The following is a 20598-nucleotide window of genomic DNA, read 5'->3' as shown; positions in this document are numbered from 1 at the left end:
GGGCTGCTTCCAGAGGTGGTTGCTTTTTTAACAGCAAGTGTTGTCAGCTCCTTTGGGGCAAAGCCCAGGTCACCCCACCCTAGTTACAGTTCCCTAGCTACACAGCACAGTCCCTATCTGCTCCACCTGAATGAATCAATTGACAAATCCCTTCCCTCCCCTCCCCGGCTCCTGCCAAATCCCAACCCGCCCGTCTGACATCAGATCAGAATCTAGGCAAGGCATGAAGAAAGAACAGGAGGCTAAGAAGATCCATTTCTTTTTTATTATTCATAAAGTTATTTTTCCCTCAAACAAGAACACAACTGAAAAACAAACCCCAGCACGATACAGAAATGTTCCCACCCAAGCACATGACACTGTCACATTGTGGAAAGTTCCCAGCCTCTCTTTGTCAGTTCTGTCTGTCTGGCTGGCACTTGGTTCCTGGCAACTCTGGAGAGCAAGGTCCAAACCTGGCAATTCCCTCCTGGGAAAACCTGGACCTGGGGAAAAAAAGTGGGGGAGGGAACTAGACAGAGGAGAGAGTTAGCCAACAATTGACCAGAGGGGGGCCTAAAATCCCCCATTCAGGCCCATCTCCATAAATATCTACTTAACTAAAGGAAAATATGAACAAAAAAGGCACCCCCTAACTTAGGTCTGATATACAGATAAACACTTAATGCATGTAAGACCTCTAAAAAGTGATCTCGGTGAGGCTGGGGGATGGCCGGCGGCCTGCAGGGACGTGGAGGGACAAGGGGGTGGCGGGGGGTTTCTGGGCTTGACTCTGGGACCCGGGAAAAGGGGGACGAGCTGTGGGAGCAAGCAGCGGGACTGTCGTCACTAGCCCTCCTGGGATGGTGCAGGGTCGGCTCTCTGTCCGGGGAGAAGCTGAGGGTCGGACCTCCTGAGGGTGGGGCAGGACAGCAATCAGTAGGCAGGCACTCTGGGTAAGGAGACTTCCCTCTCAGTGGTAAGAGCAGAAAAACCATCTTCTCTATCCAACATACATCTCTATGGAGCTACTCTACGGAGTAATTGCATCTGGAATCAGAGAGAAATCTCTTGGGTCTGGGGGAGGGAAGGGAGAGGAAGGCAAGGAGGGCTCTGCCTCCGGAGGGCTCTTCAAGCGCAGGTGACTTCATGGTTGTCCATGGGCAGCTCGTTGCCTAAGCTGCCGTCTCCGAATGCAGAGTAAGGAGGCACCTGGGGGGCTTCGATGATGAGCAGGCCTTCAGGGGACAGGGAAGCAAAGACGGTCACTGGGTCCACCTCAGCTGGGAGTCTAGGAAGGGAAAGAAACACAGAACTGAATGGACCCGGCTTCGAGGGACTGCCTGGTGACGGTGCAAAGAGCCCTGCTCTGGAATCAGAAGAGGTCTGCGTTCAAATCCTGCTGCTGACTCACTAGCAAGGGAGCTCTTGGGCAAGTCATTCAAGTGCAAGGGGGCCTTCGTGGTTTTTATCTGTATAATGAGAAGACTGAATGAATTGGTCTCAAATGTCCCTTGTGTTCCCACATTTCTCAAGGGCAGCCTGTCATCATCATATTCCCCCAACCAGTTTAAGACCTTGTACACAGTAAGTGTTTAATCAATGCGGATTTTAGTGTGTAAGCTAAGTTTGTCTCTCCCTCCCAGAAGTAAACTCATTTCTACTCCCTAGAGAAGGGTCTAGGTTCCAGAGCAGGATCCTTTTATATGGAAAGTATTAAAAAAACCACATCCCTATCCATCGCTCTCTCTTTTTGTTTCTCTCTCTCTACCTCCCTCTCTCTCTCTCTCCTTCTTTCTCTCTCTCTGTTTGCTTCTCTGTCTTTTTTCCTCTCTCTGTTTTTCTTTCTCTTTCTCTGTCTCTCTCTGTGTCTTTCTGTTTCTCTTTCTCTCCCTCCCTCTCTTTCTGTTTCTCTTTGTTTTCTCTCTCTCTCTGTATCTTTCTGTTTCTTTTTCTCTCTCTCTCTCTCACATCTATCTATAGCATATAAGTGAATCTGTATGTATACATAGGCACTAATGTATTATGCATGCAAATGTGTTATGTATACAGTACACATATAAAACAGTATAATCTGTTCACATACCTGCATTGTGTATAAGCATGTATATATGGATATATGTGGGTACATATGTAATATACTATTTATCTATCTCTATCTGTATCCCTATCTATATAAAGACATCAAAGCAAAGCTGTTTTTCTTGTTGTGTGACACCCTAGCCAATGGAGATTAGCGAGGAAAAGAAAAAGATTCGGAAGAGATGAGGAGACAGCCGGGCCAAGGGAGCCTTTTTTTTTTTTTAACACCCCCTTGGAGCGAGCTTCCAGACCAAGACATCGGTGCTATCGGCGATGGTCTGTTGGTCTATTGAACCACTTAGAGGCTTCAAAGCAAAGTGGTGATTTGTGAAGCTACGAGACCCGGACGTCGATGGCTAGCTGAGAGTCTCTAACACTCGGGCAAAGGTGCCATGACTTTTCTAGGAAAGCAGAACCAAAGTGAAAGGAGATGAGACTCGGAGATGACACAGGCCCCTAAGGGGAGGGATGGAAATCCAGGTAGGAAAGTAGGTTGCTGCTGAGGAGGTCAATGTGGGGTGAGAGTACTGGGCTCAGAAGAACTTATATTAGCCTAACAAAGGGCTGCGAGTGCCAAGAGCTCCAAGGCCCTCTTTGTTCAGGACCCTGAAGCAAAGCCCCTGTCTCCACATCCTAGTTACAACCCTGCATCTTAGCACAGATTTTTATCATGGAGGAGAAAGCAATGAACATTTATCTAACTGCTACTATGTGCCAGGAACTGTGCTAGCCATTTTACAAATATCTCATTTGATCCTCACAACGATCCTAGGAAATAGATGCTACTATCCCCATTTTACAGTTAGGGAAACGGAGGTAAAGAGAAGTTAAGAGACTTGCTCAGTGTCACACAGCTAATAAAGGTATAAGGCTAGATTTGAACTCAGGCTTCCTGACTCCAAGATTCTATACACTGTTCCTAAATGCCTTAAAATAATCTATTCAAGCTAGGAAATACTCTTAAAGGAAAGACAATTTGTTATCATATGATGCGATATGGAAACTGAGGGAGGAAAATATTAAATGATTTCCTCCACCATTTCCTGTTGTTGCTGCACTTGGATGGTAGAGATGTATGTAGACTCTGAGACAGAAGGGAAAGACAGGTTTCAAACCAATTGCAGGAAGCATCAGGAACAAGAGACTGTCCTTGGATCCCGGACTTTCTGCTCAGTTTCCATGTGTCAGTGATGTAATCACATATAAACATATGTATAATCTGTTCACACACCTGCACGTATGTACACACATGTATAAGTATGTGTATATATGGAGATATGTGGGTACATATATACATATCCTATAGTATAGAATTGTGCATTTCAGGTTTTTGTTTTAAGGTTTTAATTTTTTTATTTTCTCCCCCAAATCAAGGAGAAAACGGTTGAGTAGGACGAGAAGAATATCTTGAGTTTTTTTTAAACTAAAATTAGTCCTAATTACCAAGTTCTAAGCAGAATGAGGAATTTATTTCAATTAGTTAGAAATTAAGGACTCAACCACTGATTGGGTAAAGTAGGAGGAGAAGCTGAGAAACCAGTTATTGGGAGGAGAGAAGCAGTCAGCAGTTGGGAAGTTACAAAGAAGGGAGGGGGAACACAATGAGGGAAGCCTTGGACACGTGAGTTAAAGATGTCTATAGCACATCCGGGTCCGCGTGTCCAATGGGCAGTTGGGGATGGTAGACTGGAGGTCAGGAGAGAAGTTGGACAGATCAGTAGCAAGTGATATAGTGGATAGAGTTCTGCGTCTGGAGTCAGGAAGGTCTGGAGTCTGGCCTCAGATACTTACTAGCAAGTCATTTAATCTTTGTTTCAGTTTTCCTCATCTATAAAATGGAGATCGAAAAAGCCCACACCTCCCTGGGTCGTGGTGAGGGTCATAAATGTAAAAATGGTGATGATATGTAGAAAACATATAGATAATAATTATATCATGTTTAGTTCAGTTTCTGGCACTTAGTAGGTGTTTTATAAATGTAAGCCATTGTTATTATTATTAATATTATATGTTATATATTTTATTATGTGATAATAATATATGTTATAGATGTTATTATTAATAGCAACTGCCTCTTTGAGTTGCTGTAAGGATCATAACTGTAGATATGTAGATAATATGTAGAAAACATACAGATAATAATTGCATAGTGTTTAGAACAGTGCCTGGCACATAGTAGGTGCTATATAAATGTAAGCCATTATTATTAATTATTATTATTATTATTATTAATAGCACCTACCTTTCTGGATTATTGTGAGGATCAAGTGAGATAATAATTGTAAAGCACCTGACACATAGTAGGTGCTATATAAATGTAACATTATTATTAAAAAGTTAGAGGAATCATCATCTGTGTAGCATTCAAGTCCAACTGCTTCATTTTCTGAGACTCTGAGAGATTAAGCTCTTTGTCTATGGGTGGCAAGGAACAGAGCCAGGTTTTGAAATCAAGTTCTGGGCCCCTATAGCTGGGGTGCTGTCTAATGAACCCTGAGTCCTTAGTATGTGACCAAGGCTTTTGGAAAGTGGTTCCAGGCTCACCTGAGGAGTGACTGGTCCTCCAAGGGGACGGAGGAGGCAGCTGGGGCCGGGGGTCATGGTGCCCTCAATCCCTTCCCCACTAATATCTTTATTTATTCCTCTCTGTATAAGCTTCTCCTCTGGTAGAAGGGAAGCTTCTTGAGGTCTGGGAGTGTCCATGTCTGTCTTTGAATCCCTAGCTCATTGCTTGGAATTTTGTAGGAGTTTGATCCCTGGCACTGGGATTGTTAAAATCAGAAGGCCTGATCTCCAATCTCATGGCGCTTCTATAAAACTCTTTGACCTTCAGTTTCCCCACTGTAAAATGAAGGCTAAATAACCCCCAAGGGCCCTTCAAAATCTAGACTGATGGCATCCTGGGTAGGAGAGGGAGAGAAGGAGACTCCATGGCCCCAGCTCAGCCCCATCTTCTGGGATCCCAGCCTCTGAGCCTGCTAGACGACTGCAAGATTTCCATCTTGCTAAAGTACTTTGTCAACAGTCATTTTCTGAGGACAATTTGCATGGGCAAATAATTGAATAGGCAGCTTTTTAAAGGCCGTCTCTTTCTTCTTTTTCTTCCCCACCCTATCTTTTTTTCCCCTTCTCCCCTAGAGGGTTTGTCTTAATCCTTGGACATTTTTATCAATCTCCTCTCCAGATTTCACTTCTCTCTCTCTTTCTCTCTCCATTTTCTCTCCATTTGCCCTGTGGGGATACATTTCATCTGATCTCAGACTCCAGTGAGAGAGGCACAGGAGGATTATGGCTGAAGGAGCCACAGAGTCTTTGTTTGTTTGGAATTTTATCCAATTTGGGGTTTCAAGAGGAGAGGAGGAGGTGGAGGAGAAGGAGGAAGAGAAGGATGGGAGGAGGAGAAGGCAGCACAAAGTTACTAGGAGTATACACGGGGAAAGATAAAAGAGGGAGGGGAGAAGAAAGAGAGAGAGAAAAGACAGACAGATAGACACAGACAGAGACACAGAGACACACACACAGAGACAGAAACAGAGAAAGACAGAAAGAGATATAGACCAACAGACAGATATACAAAGAGAGAGGGGGAAGAGAGTGAAGGAGAGACAGACAGAAAGACAGGAACTGAGAAACAAAGATGAGATGGAGAAAGAGGGAGAAAGAAACAGGGGCGGGAGGGATAGGGAGAGAAGAGAGAGAGAGAGAAAGAGACAGAGACAGAGAGAAATAGACAAAGATTAGGGAGAAAAGACAGATGGAGGGAGAAAGAAGGGAGAAGAAAGGGAGAGGAGTGAAAAAGAAGACAGGAAAAAGAAGGTGAAGGGAAGAGAAGCAAAAAGAGAGACAGAGAAATGGGAAGGGCAGATAGAGACATAGAGAGATAAACAGAGAGGACAAACAGATAAGCAGAGAGATAGTGACAGAAATACATAGAGACACTGAGAGAGTAGTGCCCATGCTGCCTGGAACATGTAGGCACCTAATAAATATTTCTGGGATGACTGGCTCCATTTCCCTGGTTCTAACATGTGTGACCAGGTTTGGGAAGTGGTGGGAATAAGGCACATGGTTGCTGAGCTGCTGAGGCCCCGTCCCCAAGCAGTTTTGAGCTGGGGGTTGGGGAGGGCGAAGGGAAAAGTCTATAAGGGGGGAGCGGGTGCTGGCCCCCCTCTCCTTTGTTAGGACTCCCTCTCTCTGTTGCATGGCCACAAAGAAAGGCTCTAGTGCGCCAACAACGTGGGAGCCCTGGGTCTTTGCTCAAAGCCAGCTCAGGCTGACCTTGGCAGCCGGGAAAGGAAGCTGTTGGTTTGAACAAATGTGGAGACAACTGAGTTGAGGCTGGGTATTTATCTGGGAATTAGGGCCCAAGGGCACCTGGGAAAGCATCTAATCTAAGACCTCTCACTTTTCAGTTGAGGAAACTTTGGCTTGGAGGGGGGACAGGACTTGTCCAAAGTCTCAGAGGCAGTAAATAGAATAGCTGCCATATGGACCAACTCTTTTTACTACCAATCCAATGTTCTTTTCCTATCCTTATAGAATCTTTCATCTTCTGAGAATTTGTATAGTTTCCTCAAGAAATACAGAGAGAGGAGATGAAGAGAAAAAGAAAGAAGGGGGGACCTGAGTTCAAATTCTATTTCGAATACTTGTGTGATTTTGGGAGTCACTTGTCGGTCTCAGTTTCTTCATCTGGAAAATGGTGATACCTTTTAGGATTGTGGTGAGGATTAAAATGAAATAATATCCAGAAAGTGCTCTGCAAGCGCTAAAACATCAGCTAAATGCTAACAACTCTTAGCTATCATTATTCCTGGAAGTCCATCGTGTGGATGGTCACCTCACCCCGTCCCGGGCTTTGCTGGCTGCTCTAGCACCTGATTCTGGAGCCCCTCGTCCACATACACAGATCGCCCACTGCCTGTCTCCCAACCCGCGTCTGTGCTGCTGCCGATTCCTTTGTTTTCCACCCTGCTCTTCCCACTCTGCGTCCCTGACTATCATGTTCCGGACCTGGAATGTTTACCAGTCTCCTAACACGCTCTCCAGGTGCCAGCAGTCAGCTGCTCTGCTCATTCATGTCTTGGGGGCCCATAATCTCCTGGAGGAATGTGCCCCGACAGGCCCCCTGTTCACGGAGCGAGGCCCCTTAAGCCTCAAAGACAGATCCCTTCTCGGAGAGAGAAAGAGCCGAGAGAACACAAGCTGCTGGGAATGTCTGATCCCCAAAGAGGGGGGACTATGTCACCTCATATTCGTTTTGAGCTCTGAGGATTTACAAAGCTCTTTTCCATGCACTTCCTTCTTTTGGGCCTCATCTCAACTCTCTGAAGTGATCGGGGCAGGGTTGATGGCCCTCATTTTAGAGAAGCTAAAGAGGCAGGGTCCCAGGAGTTATACCAGTGGTAGAGTTGGGGGGATCCACTAAAGCCCTCTAGGCTAACCCTTCACTTTTAGAGGGGTTACTTTACAAATGGGGAAACTGAGGCCTGAGAAGATGCGGTTTCATAGGATCATGGAGCTGGAAGGGACCTCAAAGGCTTTCTAATCTAACCCCTTCACTTTACAGATAGGGAAACTGAGGCCCAGGAAGATGCAGTCTCATAGGATCATACAGCTGAAAAAGAACCTCAGAAGCTCTGTAGTCTAACACGTTCACTTTAGGGATAGGAAGACTGAGGCCTGGGAAGATGCAGCCTTATAGGATCATACAGAGGAAAAAAAATCTCAGGGGCTCTCTAGTCCAGACTTTTCATTTACTGAGATTCCTTCCGGCTCCCAGGATATGATGTCTAGTTTCTTCAGTTGACCTTCTATGGTAAGAGGTCTGGGGCCCCTCTGGATGGGTCCCTGGCTTCTCCAGAACTTTCCTGAATGCTGCTCTCAGAATTGTAATCCATCCAGGGCAAAGGACAGCAGGACATATTGTACCCAGGCAAAAGGGACTACCTCATCTCTGGATTTTCTTTTCCTGTGACTAACAGAGCCGTGCTTGGAAATCCAAGGCTTCTGATGACAAACACTCAGAAAGCTACTTCTTTCTGCTACGCTCAAAACAACTTGAACCCAGGAATATCCCACAGAACACACAAAAACCCTCTGGCAGATACGTACTGGATTTTCTTTGTGAAGTTCTTGGAAACAATTCCCCCTTCTTGTTGCTTCTCTTCATGTCTGCCTGGAGGAGAGAAAAATACAACTTGTCAGCGTGCCCAGAGAACCATCATTCCAGAAGACTAGGGAGGCCTTTCCTTGCCTGAGGCTTTGGGAAGCAGGAGAGATCTCGCTTTCCCATTATCCCATTTTCCACTGGCAAACATACGAAGTCAGCAGAGCTATGATAAGAACCCACTCGGGAATATGTTTTTAAATTTCCATCTCTATCCTCCATGTTTTTATACCAATAATCCTCCATGCCTGAAATATTCTTCCTTCTCCTATCTGACTCTTGATTTCTCTGGCTTCCTTCAAGATTCACTTTCTATAGGAGAGAGTTCCCTCATTCCCACCCAAATCTCTGGGACAGGGGCTTTTTGTACCTGTTTATTTGTAAAAATACTTTGATAACTTTTTCTTACTATAATTGGGTTCCTTGGTAATGTATATACATACATGTATATATGTGTGTTTACGTGTATTATATGAAACAACATTCAGAACAATATTCAGAAACAACATTCGGAGAAGGATTTCATGGACTTTTCCAGTGTTCCAAAGGGGCAGAGGGTCCATGATACAAAACAAGCTGAGAAGCCCTGCTGTAGACTGTAAGCTTTATTTGGGCAGTGACTATATCCTTTCTGTCTTTGTATACCCAGGATCTATAGCACAGTGTCTGTCACATGACTGGCACTTAATAAACTAATCCATTGGCCACTAGCCTACATTTACTTTACTATATAGTCTGTTTCTCCTCAGCAGAATGTAAGCTCCCTGAAGGCAGAACTTGATTCATTTTAACCTTTGTACCTTCAGCACCATGAACAGTGCCTGGTATCTGGCTTCTCTTGACCAATCCTCATCGAATGGTCATTGAAGAAGGTGGAAGGCAAAATATACCAAAAGGAGGGAGCTGCAATTATTGGGTACAGGGAGTAGAGCAGGGAGAGAGAATTCTATTGGTCAGCTTTGACTAAAGACTACTAAGGAGCCTATTAAGATGTGGAGTACCGGAACTCCAGAAGAACCACCAGATGGTGCTTGGGAGTCACTTTCCTGTCAACATGGGCATCTTTGTAAAATGAGAGGCTCAGACCAACTTGGCTGTCAGATCCCTGCCAGACTGACAGTGTGATCTTGGGTAGGTCATTTAAACTCTTGGTACTCGAGAGAATATCTCTAAAAATTGCAAAGCAACTGATGATCTGGATGTACCAGCAGAGAGGGAGTTCTTTAATAATGATAATGATGGTAGCATGTAGTGCTTTAAGGTTGGCGGAGTGACTTACCCATGTTATCTCATTTGACTCTACTGAGGCTGGTGTGAAAATTATCCCCATTTTACAGATGAAGAAACTGAGGCTGACTAATATGGTGACTTGTCCAGGATGACACTACTTAAGTGTCTGAGGCAGAAGCACAACTGGGGTCTTCTTGATTCTGAGTCTAGACGGTTTTCTACTATTTAACCTATGAAATTCTGGGTCTTCTTCCCCCCTCACGAACCTCCCCTCTCCAAAAAGATACTTGTTGGTTGAATGAATGACATATACTTTTAAATTTTACAAAGTATGATAGATTCATTATTTATGTATATTCTTTCAGAGCACAATCCATCTTCTCTGGATGTCATCCATCTTGGATATAATTTGTTATTTACATGTTGTTTCTTTCCCCAAAGAGATTATAAGCTCCCTGAGGGCAAGGACCGGCTATTCGGTTATTTATTTATCTGCTATTCCTTTGTACCTTCAGCAGTTAACAGTGTCTGGTACATAGTAAGTGCTTCATAAATGTTTACTGACCTCCAGATACATTATCTCTCCTTGGAGTCCCACGACAAGCCTGTGAGGTCAGGACCGAGAGTGTTTTTATCCCCAGTGTACCGGGGAAGTAATTAAAGCATAGAGATCTGCCCACACTAGTGGGCTGGATTTGGAGGAAGAAGACCTAGATTCAAATCCCGATTTGATCACTTTCCGACCAACGTAACCATGGACAAATCACCTCGCATCCGAGCCTCGGTTTCCTTGGCTGTAAAATGAGGATGATGGAGCGGACAATCTCTAAAGTCCATTCCAACTCTAGATCTAGGATGTGTGAACACTTCTTATTCATCTGTAAAATGGGGGAGTTCTTAAGGTCCTTGACAGATCTAAAGCTGTGGTCCAGCGAGCCATATTGCCAGGAAATGTCAGAGGTCAGTTGGAACCCCGTGCCTCCAAATTCCATTGCTGAAACAGTCCCATCCCTTTGCCATCTGATGCCATCCTCGATGCTGAGAATAACATGGAAAGTGGATTTTCCCTGGTTTCCAAAGGCCAGAACTGCCTGGGAAGCTGTGACTTGCCCCTGCCAAAAATATATTCTAAGCTCAGGCAGTTGAGGGGTGGGAGGGATGGATCCTGGTAGCGAACAGGTGGGAGGCTCTTAGAGGCGCCAAGGGAAGGGCTGCCCTCTGCCAAGAAGCCGGGCCTTCGGGACCGGGGCCAATCCTGCCACCCACTCCCGGGAGCAGAGGCGCCCACTGATCCACCCAGGGCATGGATGGAACATTTTTAACCGTGGCCCAGTTTGAATGCCCCGAGCTATTTTCTGCTTTTGCCATGTTAGGGGCCCTCTGTGCCAAACCCTTCAGCCGATGTGGTTGGCGCAGCTGCCTTCCCGTGGTGTCTGTAACATGGGCCATTATCACATGCTGCTCATTAACGGATAACCCAAGGCTGGAGGAGGGTCCGTTGATGACTCACCTTCATTCCTTTCTGTTCCTCAACTAGAAAATGGCATCCTGACCATCCCTCAGATAATCCTCTCACCATCCCACCTTCATTTTTCTGCTTAAAAAAAATTGCCCTCCTAGACTGGCCTAGACTATTTCTCTCTGGAGCCTCGATCTCCTCATCTGTAAAATGGTCATAATAATAATTACAGTATCTACTATACAGAACTATTGGCTGGCCCCAATGAGATACTCATAAAAAACTTCCTCTTATGGGACTCTGGGATCTGACAATGTGCCCGTGGCAGAGGAGGAGCTGAATTAGAACAGATCCCTCATTGGGTAGACTCCTATGGAGGTAAAGAATTTTTTGGGGGTGGGGAGGAGGACGCAGCAGCTTTCATCTAAACCAGGGGTCCTCAAACTATGGCCACGGACCAGATGCGGCAGCTGAGGATGATTATCCCCCTCCCCCAGGGCTATGAAGTTTCTTTATTTAAAGGCCCACAAAACAAAGTTTTTGTTTTTACTCTAGTCCAGCCCTCCAACAGTCTGAGGGACAGTGAACTGGCCCCTATTTAAAAAGTTTGAGGACCCCTGATCTAAACTGTTCAATGGCTAGAACATCACAACGGAGACAGGAAAACCTGAGATCGAATCCGGCCTTAGAAACTCATCGGGTCGATGACAAATCATTTAACCTTTGCCTACCTCAGTTTCCTCATCTGTAAATTGAGACCAATAACTGCATCTACTGTAAAGAGCTTGCAATCTGTTAGTGGGAAGAGTATATTTATTGACTTAATCAGGAATCGTTGAAACCTTGAACGTTCTGCTTAACGGTAACTGACTTTATGCTTCCTATATTACTAGTTTTCATCACCAGATCACAGGATCACAGATCTTGAGCCGGAACAGACCTTTGAGGCCATCGAGTCCAATCTCTCCATCTGACAGATGAAGCCCACAATGGTGAGGTAACTCGTCCAACATTACAAATCTAGGGAGTGTGTGAGGCAGAATTTGATTCCAGGTTTTCTGAATTCCAAGTCCCTATTCCTAATACTGCTGCAAGGAAATAAACCATGAGCTGTCAACACTCGCTGGGAGATAAGGTAGAGAAATTCAGCTAATCTGCACTAAAAGTCAGGTGTTTTCTAATTTCAGGGCTGGAGCTCTATCTACTGGGCTAAACTACCTCCCAAGAGACCTCCTAGTGTGTTAATGACTAATCCCTAAACTGAAGCTCAGTTTCTCTTGCCTTTCCATTCACTTCTTCTTCCATTGGGACAGGCTTCAGATTCACAAATTCACAGATATGGACTGTGAGACCAGTTAGCCCATCCCCTTGTATTTTACAGATGGGAAAACTGGGGCCAAGGGAAGGCCGATGGATTATCCAAGATCAGATAGACTAGTCTCTCCTTTAGATCCTAGGTTTCAAATTTCTTCTCCATCTGGTATTTATCAGAAGCCTTATCAGTGAGCTTTTGTTTGTTTATCTGTAAAATGGGAATGATGATAAAGCTTCTAGGATGTACTCCATGGGGCTCTTGAAAAGACAGAGCTTTGTAAATACTATGACCTCCCAGGATTGTGGTAAAGCTCTAAGGTGGAAGATTGTTGTAAAGATCAAAGGAGATAAAGCAGAGGGGGGAAAAAATTCTTTAACTGATAAAACATTTTTCTTGAGGGGGTGAGACTAATTGTTCCAAAAAGTTCCTCCCAGTTCTGACATTCTCTGTTCTGAAGTCCCTCTCACCCCTGACATCCCCTGTTCTAAGCCCCCTCCCAGCTCTGACATCTCCTGTTCTAAGACCTTCACAGCTCTGACATGCCCTGTTCTAAGGCTCCTTCCAGCTCTGACATGCCCTGTTCTAAGGCTCCTTCCAGCTCTGACATCCCCTGTTCTAAGGCCCCTTCTAGCTCTGACATCCCCTGTTCTAAGGCTCCTTCCAGCCTGCTATCCCCTTTTCTAAGTTCCCTCTCACCTCTGACATTCCCTGTTCTCAGGCCTTTCCAGCCCTGACATTCTAGGATTTTTAGAACTATGAGCTATTGTTATTTTTGGCCAGGCCTTTAGATTCAGAAGCCATAGGAAAATGAGTATTAACCTCGAGCTAGCCCCTGAAAGCTGCTTAAAAAAAAAAAAAACAACAAAAAAAAAAAACTTGATCATTCATTGAAAATATTAATATATCATTTTTCAAGAAAGAGAAAGTGTTATTTCCTCCCCAGATGCATTAAGCCTGTGGTAAGCTGGAATAGGGGAGAAAGCTTTGGATTTTATGTCCACAGTAGAGAGATTTCTCACTCTGCTATTGCTTATAGCCTCTGGGCCTTAGTTTCTTTATCTGTAAAATAAAAGGACCAGCTCTAGGTATTAAATCAAAACAGCTTCTGCAGTCCCTCCCCTTCTCTCCATTCACACAACCACCTGGCTTGCAACCTCATCCATTCTGCTTGAGCCTAGTACAAAAGCCTCCTCATCAGTCCCTTTCTCAAATCTCTCCTTTCTCCACACCTACCACAGTGATAAGAGTTTAATTTTTAAAATTGCTATTGATGTACTTTACTTTTATCTAGTTTCTAATATATATATATATATATATATAATATATATAAAACACACACTATATATGTGTATATATATAATTAAAACACACAATACATATATATATATATATATACACACATATAGATATACATGCTACTACCTAAAAACCACATTTTATAACAAATCCTTAAAAAAAAAATAAGAGGAGAAAACAGTTTACTAAACAACCTAGAGGGAACCTTTTGGAACAGAGATGTCACCATTCAAAAGAGTCTGGCCTGCTCATCCACACAGAAATGACCAAGTGGATGATAACTATTACCCAGATTTCCTCATGAATTTGAAATGGATACCCTACACGGCTTATCTAGCCATCTACATCTGGGACAAACAGTGCATCTGAGCAATGATCTGGATCCAGAGTTGAACAGAATGAAAACAGACGGGATTCCTTTTGGGAAATAGCAAAGTAATGCCTTTAAACATCCCATGAAAGCAAAGGTCTATCTTTTCAACACTAAAGCTTTAGTGGTATTATTATACGATAGCAATAAGACATGTTAAACCATTGTCTCTAAAGGATTAAAAATGGGGATTAATCACCCAAAGGTGTGCCCCAGAATGTAAGCTCCTTGAGGGCAATCACTGTGATATTTATTTTTTTGTCTTTATATCCCTAGCACCAAACACAATGGATTCTTGACTCCTTTCTAACTGAGGAAGGCACAGAGTGATTTTTTTTTTTTTTTTTGAGGCAACTGGGGTTAAGTGACTTGCCCAGTGTCACAAAGCTAGGAAATGTTACCTATCTGAGGCCACATTTGAACTCAGCTCCTCATGACTTCAGGGCTGGTGCTCTATCCACTGAGCTACCTAGCTACCTCCACAAAGTGACTTTTAAGGGGAATTGGCTAAGATTCCTGGCTTCAAAGATATAGACTAAGACTAGACCTGTGATTTTACTTCTCCCAGGGCAGGGCAGGATTTTCTCTGAAACTCAAAAACTCCATGCTTAGGAGGATAGAAAATTGAAATGACTTGTCCAGTATGTGTCAGAAGTGGGATCTGACCCATGTCTTTCTGACTGCAAGATCTATATTATTGTACACAGGCTATAAATATTTCTCTGACTGGGATAACTTGGGGTATCTAAGGGAAAGCTTTCCCCAGCTTGGGCGTTGTTTTGCTTTTCCCCACAGAACTAATTAATTCAGAGCAGACAGGGAAGAGAACAGGGAGGGAGCTATTAGGGACGACCACGATGTTCTTCTGATGGATGGCAATGGGAGGGGCAGCCAGAGAGGCTCTATTGACTATGTGCCCAACATCCTGTGGGGTAGATCTCTGCAAAGGCAGATGATGGAAGATAGAGACCAGTGACCCTTTAACCTCCTTTTTGTCTCTGCTCCTTCACCTAGCAAGTTGGAACAAAGAGCCAAGAGCTCTCTTGTGGTCCACAGATTTTTTTCCTATGAGGATCCCTGGGCTCTCTCTCCCATTCCCGGTTCCTCCTCCACTCAGACTCCTCTGCTGCATTAAGAACTCCTCTCAAGATCTCAAGAGGTGGCTGTGGCCACATGGTAGCCCTTCTGCTTCTTTCCTCTTCCCCCATCTCTCCTCCACCTGGTTGTTGCTGTTCAGTCATTCCAGACATGCCCAGCTCTCTGTGATCCCATGTGGGGTTTTCTTGGCAAAGATACTGGAGTGGTTTCCTTCTCCAATTCATTTTACAGATGAGGAAACTGAGGCAAAGAGGGTTAAATGACTTGCCCAGAGTCATGAAGCTAGTAAGTGTCAGTGGTTGGATTTGAACTCAGAAAAATGAGACTTCCTGACTCCAGGCTTTATATTCTGTGTATTATGGGTGCATCTTGCCACCCTTCCATCTGGACTCTTGATGGAGTCATCTTATCTGTGACAAGGAGAGGAAAATGGAGGCTTTTGACATCCTCTCATGGGGAGTGGATGGACTTGGATTCAAGTTCCATCATGCTGACTATGTAATCCTGGGCAAGTCACTTAAATTATTTGCCTCAGTTTCTGTAAAATGGGAATAATAATGGCACCTATCTTTTAGGGCTTTGAGGATCAAATGAAATAATAATCGTAAAGTCCTTGAGCACACAGTGAGCATTATATAAATGTCATCATCATCATCACTATATAAGCCATTCTCTAATTTAAGAGTCACGAAGATCTAAATTTTTATCTCACCTCAGTTGCTCACTAGCTGTGGGAATCTGGGAAGTCATTTAACCTTGCTCAGCCTCAGTTTTCATATTTGTAAAATGGAGGCATTTGATTCAAAGTTGCCTCTAAGATTTATTTTTGCTCTAAATCTATCCTGTCTTTGTGCCTCAGTTTCTTCAATTATAAAGAGGACCGATTATATTACATATACTATCCAATTTTACAGGGTGGTTGGAAGGCTCAATTGTTTTGTCCCTAGAACTCCCTGTCCCACAGAGTAGCCAAGTCCTCAGAAAAGTATGATTCTACATTAATTATAGCTTTTTATTTTTTCCAAATACATGCAGATAGTTTCCAACATTCACCCTTGCAAAACCTTATGTTCCAAATTTTTCTCCCTCTCTCCACATCTCCCCTAGACAGCAAGTAATCCAAAATAGGTTTTGTATGGTGTTTTGTAAACTTTAATATCAGGTTCTAGAAAGTTCAGTTATTGTGGCCTTAGATCCACATTAGCCCAAGCCAAGATTGAACGGTTCTTATCTCTGAAAATCATTTCCCGGAGGCCTTTGTTCATCACGGGGCCATTGTTAGCAATTGTGACAGAGACTCAGAGAAATTCTAAATTGTTTATCTGAGGCCTCAGATGGAGGCAGGGCTAGAGTCCAGAGACTAACATCACTAGGAGCCAATGAGTTGGTCTTCCTGATTTCCCAAAACAGTGCTTTATCTATTATACACACCCCCCCCCATATATGTGTATATACACACATATAACATATGTACACACATACTATACATAACATATATGTACACATACACATATGTGTACATACACACATATATAACATATATGCTTTATCTATAATATAAATATATATTATATATGCTATATAATATAATAACCATCTTTTCTTAATGTAGAATTAGAAAAATTGCACAGGTTTAGCCTGTTTTGGATTACTTGCTGTCTAGGGGAGATGTGGAGGGAGGGAGAAAAATTTGGAACATAAGGTTTTGCAAGGGTGAATGCTGAAAACTATCTGCATGTATTTGGAAAAAATAAAAAGCTATAATTAATGTAGAATCATACTTTTCTGAGGACTTGGCTACTCTGTGGGACGGGGAGTTCCAGGGACAAACCATTCAGGTCATTTGACAGTTAAGGAAACCGAGTCTTGAGAATGACTCATTTCTAAATAGATCACTGACAACAGTTGTGTCAGGGCTAAAATGGGGGCCCAATTGCCCTCACACACTCCTCCTCTCTATTTAACCACAACTAGCTTAATCCCAGTGACTCTTTTCCCATCAATAAACAATCCCAACCCTATCCGGCCCAGCCCAGTTTGTCTCATTCCCCCATAGTCCCAAGCCTGTGATGTTTAGGATCCTGCCCTTTATACCTTTGAAAATCCTGTCTGAACAGCTCAAGTGGACCTTGGCAGGGTCTCACACAGGACTTGACTAATGAATTTCTCTGATCATAATTTTATTTGTTTTTCTGTTTTCTGTCTCTTTGTCTATGATCTCTTTCTCTCCCTCCCTCCCCATAATCCCCCTTTCTCTCTCTCTCTCTCTCTCTTCCCCCTCATTCTTCCTTCCCTCCTCCCTACTTCCCTCTAATGGCCCACTAATTGGTGAGTGGCTATTAAATGAGCTGATGATCAGAAACAAAACAGAAGGCCCCGCCCTGGCCTGTCCAGTCTCAGTCTCCTCTCAGCCTTAACCCTTTCTTCTGGCCTATTCTCTGCTTCCCAACGGGTAAATCTGGTGACAAAAATAGCCTGCCATGATGGTTACAACCAGGAGAACAAGAATATCAGTTTATGAGTAAGAGCAGCTTGGAAAGGCTCCAAAGATGTGCCTTTTAACCGGGGCTGTGGATAGAGGATGAAGCAGAGAAACAGATGTGAATTCGAATCCCCCACCCTGTTGGTAGGGGGCCCAGTGGGAAGAAAACTGACAGCCAAAGATCTAAGCTGGAATGCTCCCTCGGATTGCTCCTGCCCGGATGTTTGATTTTGGTCTGAATACTTTAGTTATCTGGGCCTCTGGTTGCTCAACTGGTAAGATGACCTTTGAGGTTTAAGCAATTCTCAAGCTTCAATCTGCCTGTGTGATTGTTGGCCAGAAAACCAACCTCCCTCAAGCTCTTTTGTCATTTTAAAGATGGGGACACTGGCTTTAGAGGAAATCTAACTTTCCATCCGGCTTTAAATCCGGGGTCCTGCTCCCAGATCCTTTCCCTTGGCTCCTTCTCCCAATTTCTCCCCGGTTTTCACTCCTGGGGAGGAGGCAGGGGCTGAGTGTAGTAGCTACCTGCTATAGCAAGTGAATTCCTAAGCTCTTACGTCATTTCTGGGGCTTGAGGGCCTGTTCCTGCCAAGACAGACAAGTTTCCTTTATGACTTTTATCTATAAGACAATTTTGTTTTGTTTTGTTTTATCATCCATCATCTCCATCTCCTCTTTTGTGTAATTCAGTTCTCTGTGTTTTTTGTTCTCTGACTCTCTTCTTTCTCCCTGTTCTTCCTTTCCTCTTCTCTCTTTCTCTCTCTCCCTATTCTTTTTCCTCTCCTTGCTTTCTTTACTCTTCTCTCTCTGATTCTCTGTCTCTCTCTGTTCTTCCTCTCCCTTCTGTCTTTCTTCTTCTTCGTCTCTGCTTCTCCCCCCTGTCTCTGTGTGTCTGTCTCTCTCTTCCTGTTTTTTTTTTTCTTTCTTCCCCTCTCTCTATCTTCTCCCTGTTTTTCTTCCTCTCCTCTCTGTCTTTCCTCTCTTTTCTCTGTCTCTTTCTGTCTCTGTTCTGTCTCTCCTTGTTCCTCTTCCTCTCCTGTGTCTTTCTTCCCTCTTCTCTCTGTCTCTGTCTTTCTGTCTCTTTGTCTCTCTGTCTCTTTATTCTTCCTCTCCCCTCTCTTTTCTCTTCTCTCTGTCTCTCTCCTAATTCCTCTTCCTCTCCTCAATGTCTTTCTTACCTCTTTTCTCTGCTTCTATCTCTGTCTCCCTATTCTTCCTCCTCTTTCTCTTTTCTCTCCTCTCTCTGCCCTCCCTTCTGTCTCGCTCTCCCTCCCCATTTCTCTGTCTCTCTATCTCTGTCTTTCTTTTTTCTTCACTGTTTCTGCTGCTCCATCTGTATATACCTTTTTCTCTTGTCTCTGTCTGCTTGCGTCTCTGGCTCTGGTCTCAGTTTGTTCTCCATGAAGCTTGTCCCCCAACTACTAACACATCCCATCCTTAAACAACCTATTCTGCATATACTTATATGGGCACATGTTGCCCACCCCAGTAAAGTATTAACTCCCGGAGGGGAAGGCTTGTCATTTTGGCAGCTAGAACACATCAGATGTCTAATAAATATTTGTTGATTGCCTGACTGACTGATAGATTTCTCCCCCTTTAACTATTTTTAATAGTAGCACTAATTAATACTTGTTGATTGATTGATAGATTGACTGACTGTCTCATCTGCCTTGTCTGCCTCAGCTCTCTCTAGCTGGGTCTCTCCCAGCTCTTCTCCCCCCCCCCCCCCATGGTTCCCAGCACCCACTCACCTGACACCTCCACAAAGCCATCCTTGGTTTTAACAGTCAGTTCCTCTGGCTTGTAGCTGTGCACGTTGACACAGACTTTCCAGGGTTCCCCGCGGCAGGGGGGTGGGCTTCGGTTCTCCACGGGCCCATATCTGGCTCCGTAGACTGGAGGGGCCATGCTGGGGACCAGGGGGGTCATGCCGGCCCTCAGGGGACCCGGCCACGGGGACAGTCTGGGCCGGGCCCAGTCGGGCCAGTCGGCCGTCAGGTCATCGGGGAAAGGGGCCATGCCGAAATCATCATCCAGCAGCCGGCTGGACAGGCCCGACTCCCTGAAGGGGTCTCTCCTCAGGCGGGAAGAAGGGTAGGTGCAAGAGAAGGGAATTTGGCCGTCGGCCATGGCTGCGGGCTTGGTGAGGGCAGAGCGGCCCTGCTCCGACTCCCCGACGGCGGCAAGAGCCCTAGCTGGGCGCTGTGGACGCGGGGCAGTCCCAGGTCCCTCTTCCGGCCCTGCCTCTGGCTCCCTGTGGGGCTTCTCAGCGAATAACCATCAAGGCCCCTCCCCAAAAGCCGAGTCCTCCCCCTGGAGAGGCTGCCTCAGCCCTGGGGGCTGGCTAGGGATGCCAAACCGGAGCGACGGGAATCCCTCCAGATACGGCCTGCCTTTGCCAAAACTCTCCGACGGAGAAAGCCAGGCAAGGGACTGGGGACAGAGGGAGGGGATCCTCGGGAGTGCAGATGGCAAGGGCGCCCAGCCCCCCTCAGACCTCCGGCGGGATTCTCTCTGGAGACCCGGCAGGCGCGCGAAGGTGGGCACCAGTGCCCTCTGGGACCGCCCGTCTCTCCCTTCTGCCCCTGGTCCGAGCCCGGGCAGCGGCTTAAATAAACCTCTGAGCCCAGAAACTTCTCGTGTTCTCGCGGGCCGGGCAGAGTGCCTCCGTTTATATGGCCTTTGCCGCTGGCCAGGGGCGGGGGCGGGGAGGGAGGAAGAGAGCTTTTGCAATCTCCCTAGTCAGGCTGTGTTTCGGAGCCGATGAGCTACCCCCCTGAGCAATGCGGTGGGGGACAGCTGACAGCTCTCCCGGGGGAGCGGGGAATCAGGGGGCATCCAAGTTTAGACGCCCCTCCTGGACTCTGGGAGTCTCCCCTCCTCCCCACCCCGTCTCCTCCCCGCCTGACCTCCCTCTCCCTTCTCAGCGAGGAGGGACCCACACTGCAGCAACTGTCTGCAACTGCTCAGAGCCGGGCTGCTATTTTTAACCCTCCTCCTCCTCCTCCTCCTTTTCCTCCTCCTCCTCCTCTTCCTCCTCCTTTTGGGGGCCCCGGCCTGGCTCCCCGCTACCTTTGTCACCGGCCGGAAGGCTTTCGACACACACTTGTCC

At 45.3% G+C, this 20598-nt stretch overlaps 1 protein-coding gene across 1 annotated transcript; it reads right to left on the bottom strand.

The window, feature by feature from the left end:
* Positions 1 to 243: 243 nt before the first annotated feature.
* Positions 244 to 20125, bottom strand: HSPB8 (heat shock protein family B (small) member 8). The gene is made up of 3 exons (XM_051972897.1): positions 19238 to 20125; positions 8176 to 8239; positions 244 to 1270 (listed from the first exon to the last, which is right to left on the bottom strand). The coding sequence occupies exons 1-3, from the start codon at positions 19614 to 19616 to the stop codon at positions 1111 to 1113; spliced, it is 603 nt and encodes a 200-aa protein (XP_051828857.1). The 5' UTR covers positions 19617 to 20125; the 3' UTR covers positions 244 to 1110.
* Positions 20126 to 20598: the final 473 nt, after the last annotated feature.

This window comes from Antechinus flavipes, chromosome 1, assembly GCF_016432865.1.
Source record: "Antechinus flavipes isolate AdamAnt ecotype Samford, QLD, Australia chromosome 1, AdamAnt_v2, whole genome shotgun sequence".
Lineage (NCBI taxonomy): Eukaryota > Metazoa > Chordata > Mammalia > Dasyuromorphia > Dasyuridae > Antechinus > Antechinus flavipes.
This window is presented reverse-complemented; position numbering and strand designations above follow the sequence as displayed.

What these genes read in the sequence shown, in the direction of transcription:
- HSPB8 (XM_051972897.1), bottom strand. Translation starts at nt 19,616, where the DNA reads ATGGCCGACGGCCAAATTCCCTTCTCTTGCACCTACCCTTCTTCCCGC. An exon ending in TGGCTTTGTGGAGGTGTCAG is followed by an intron (nt 8,240 to 19,237) that starts GTGAGTGGGTGC and finishes TCTCTCCTCCAG; the next exon opens with GCAGACATGAAGAGAAGCAA. An exon ending in AACTTCACAAAGAAAATCCA is followed by an intron (nt 1,271 to 8,175) that starts GTACGTATCTGC and finishes TTCCCTTCCTAG; the next exon opens with ACTCCCAGCTGAGGTGGACC.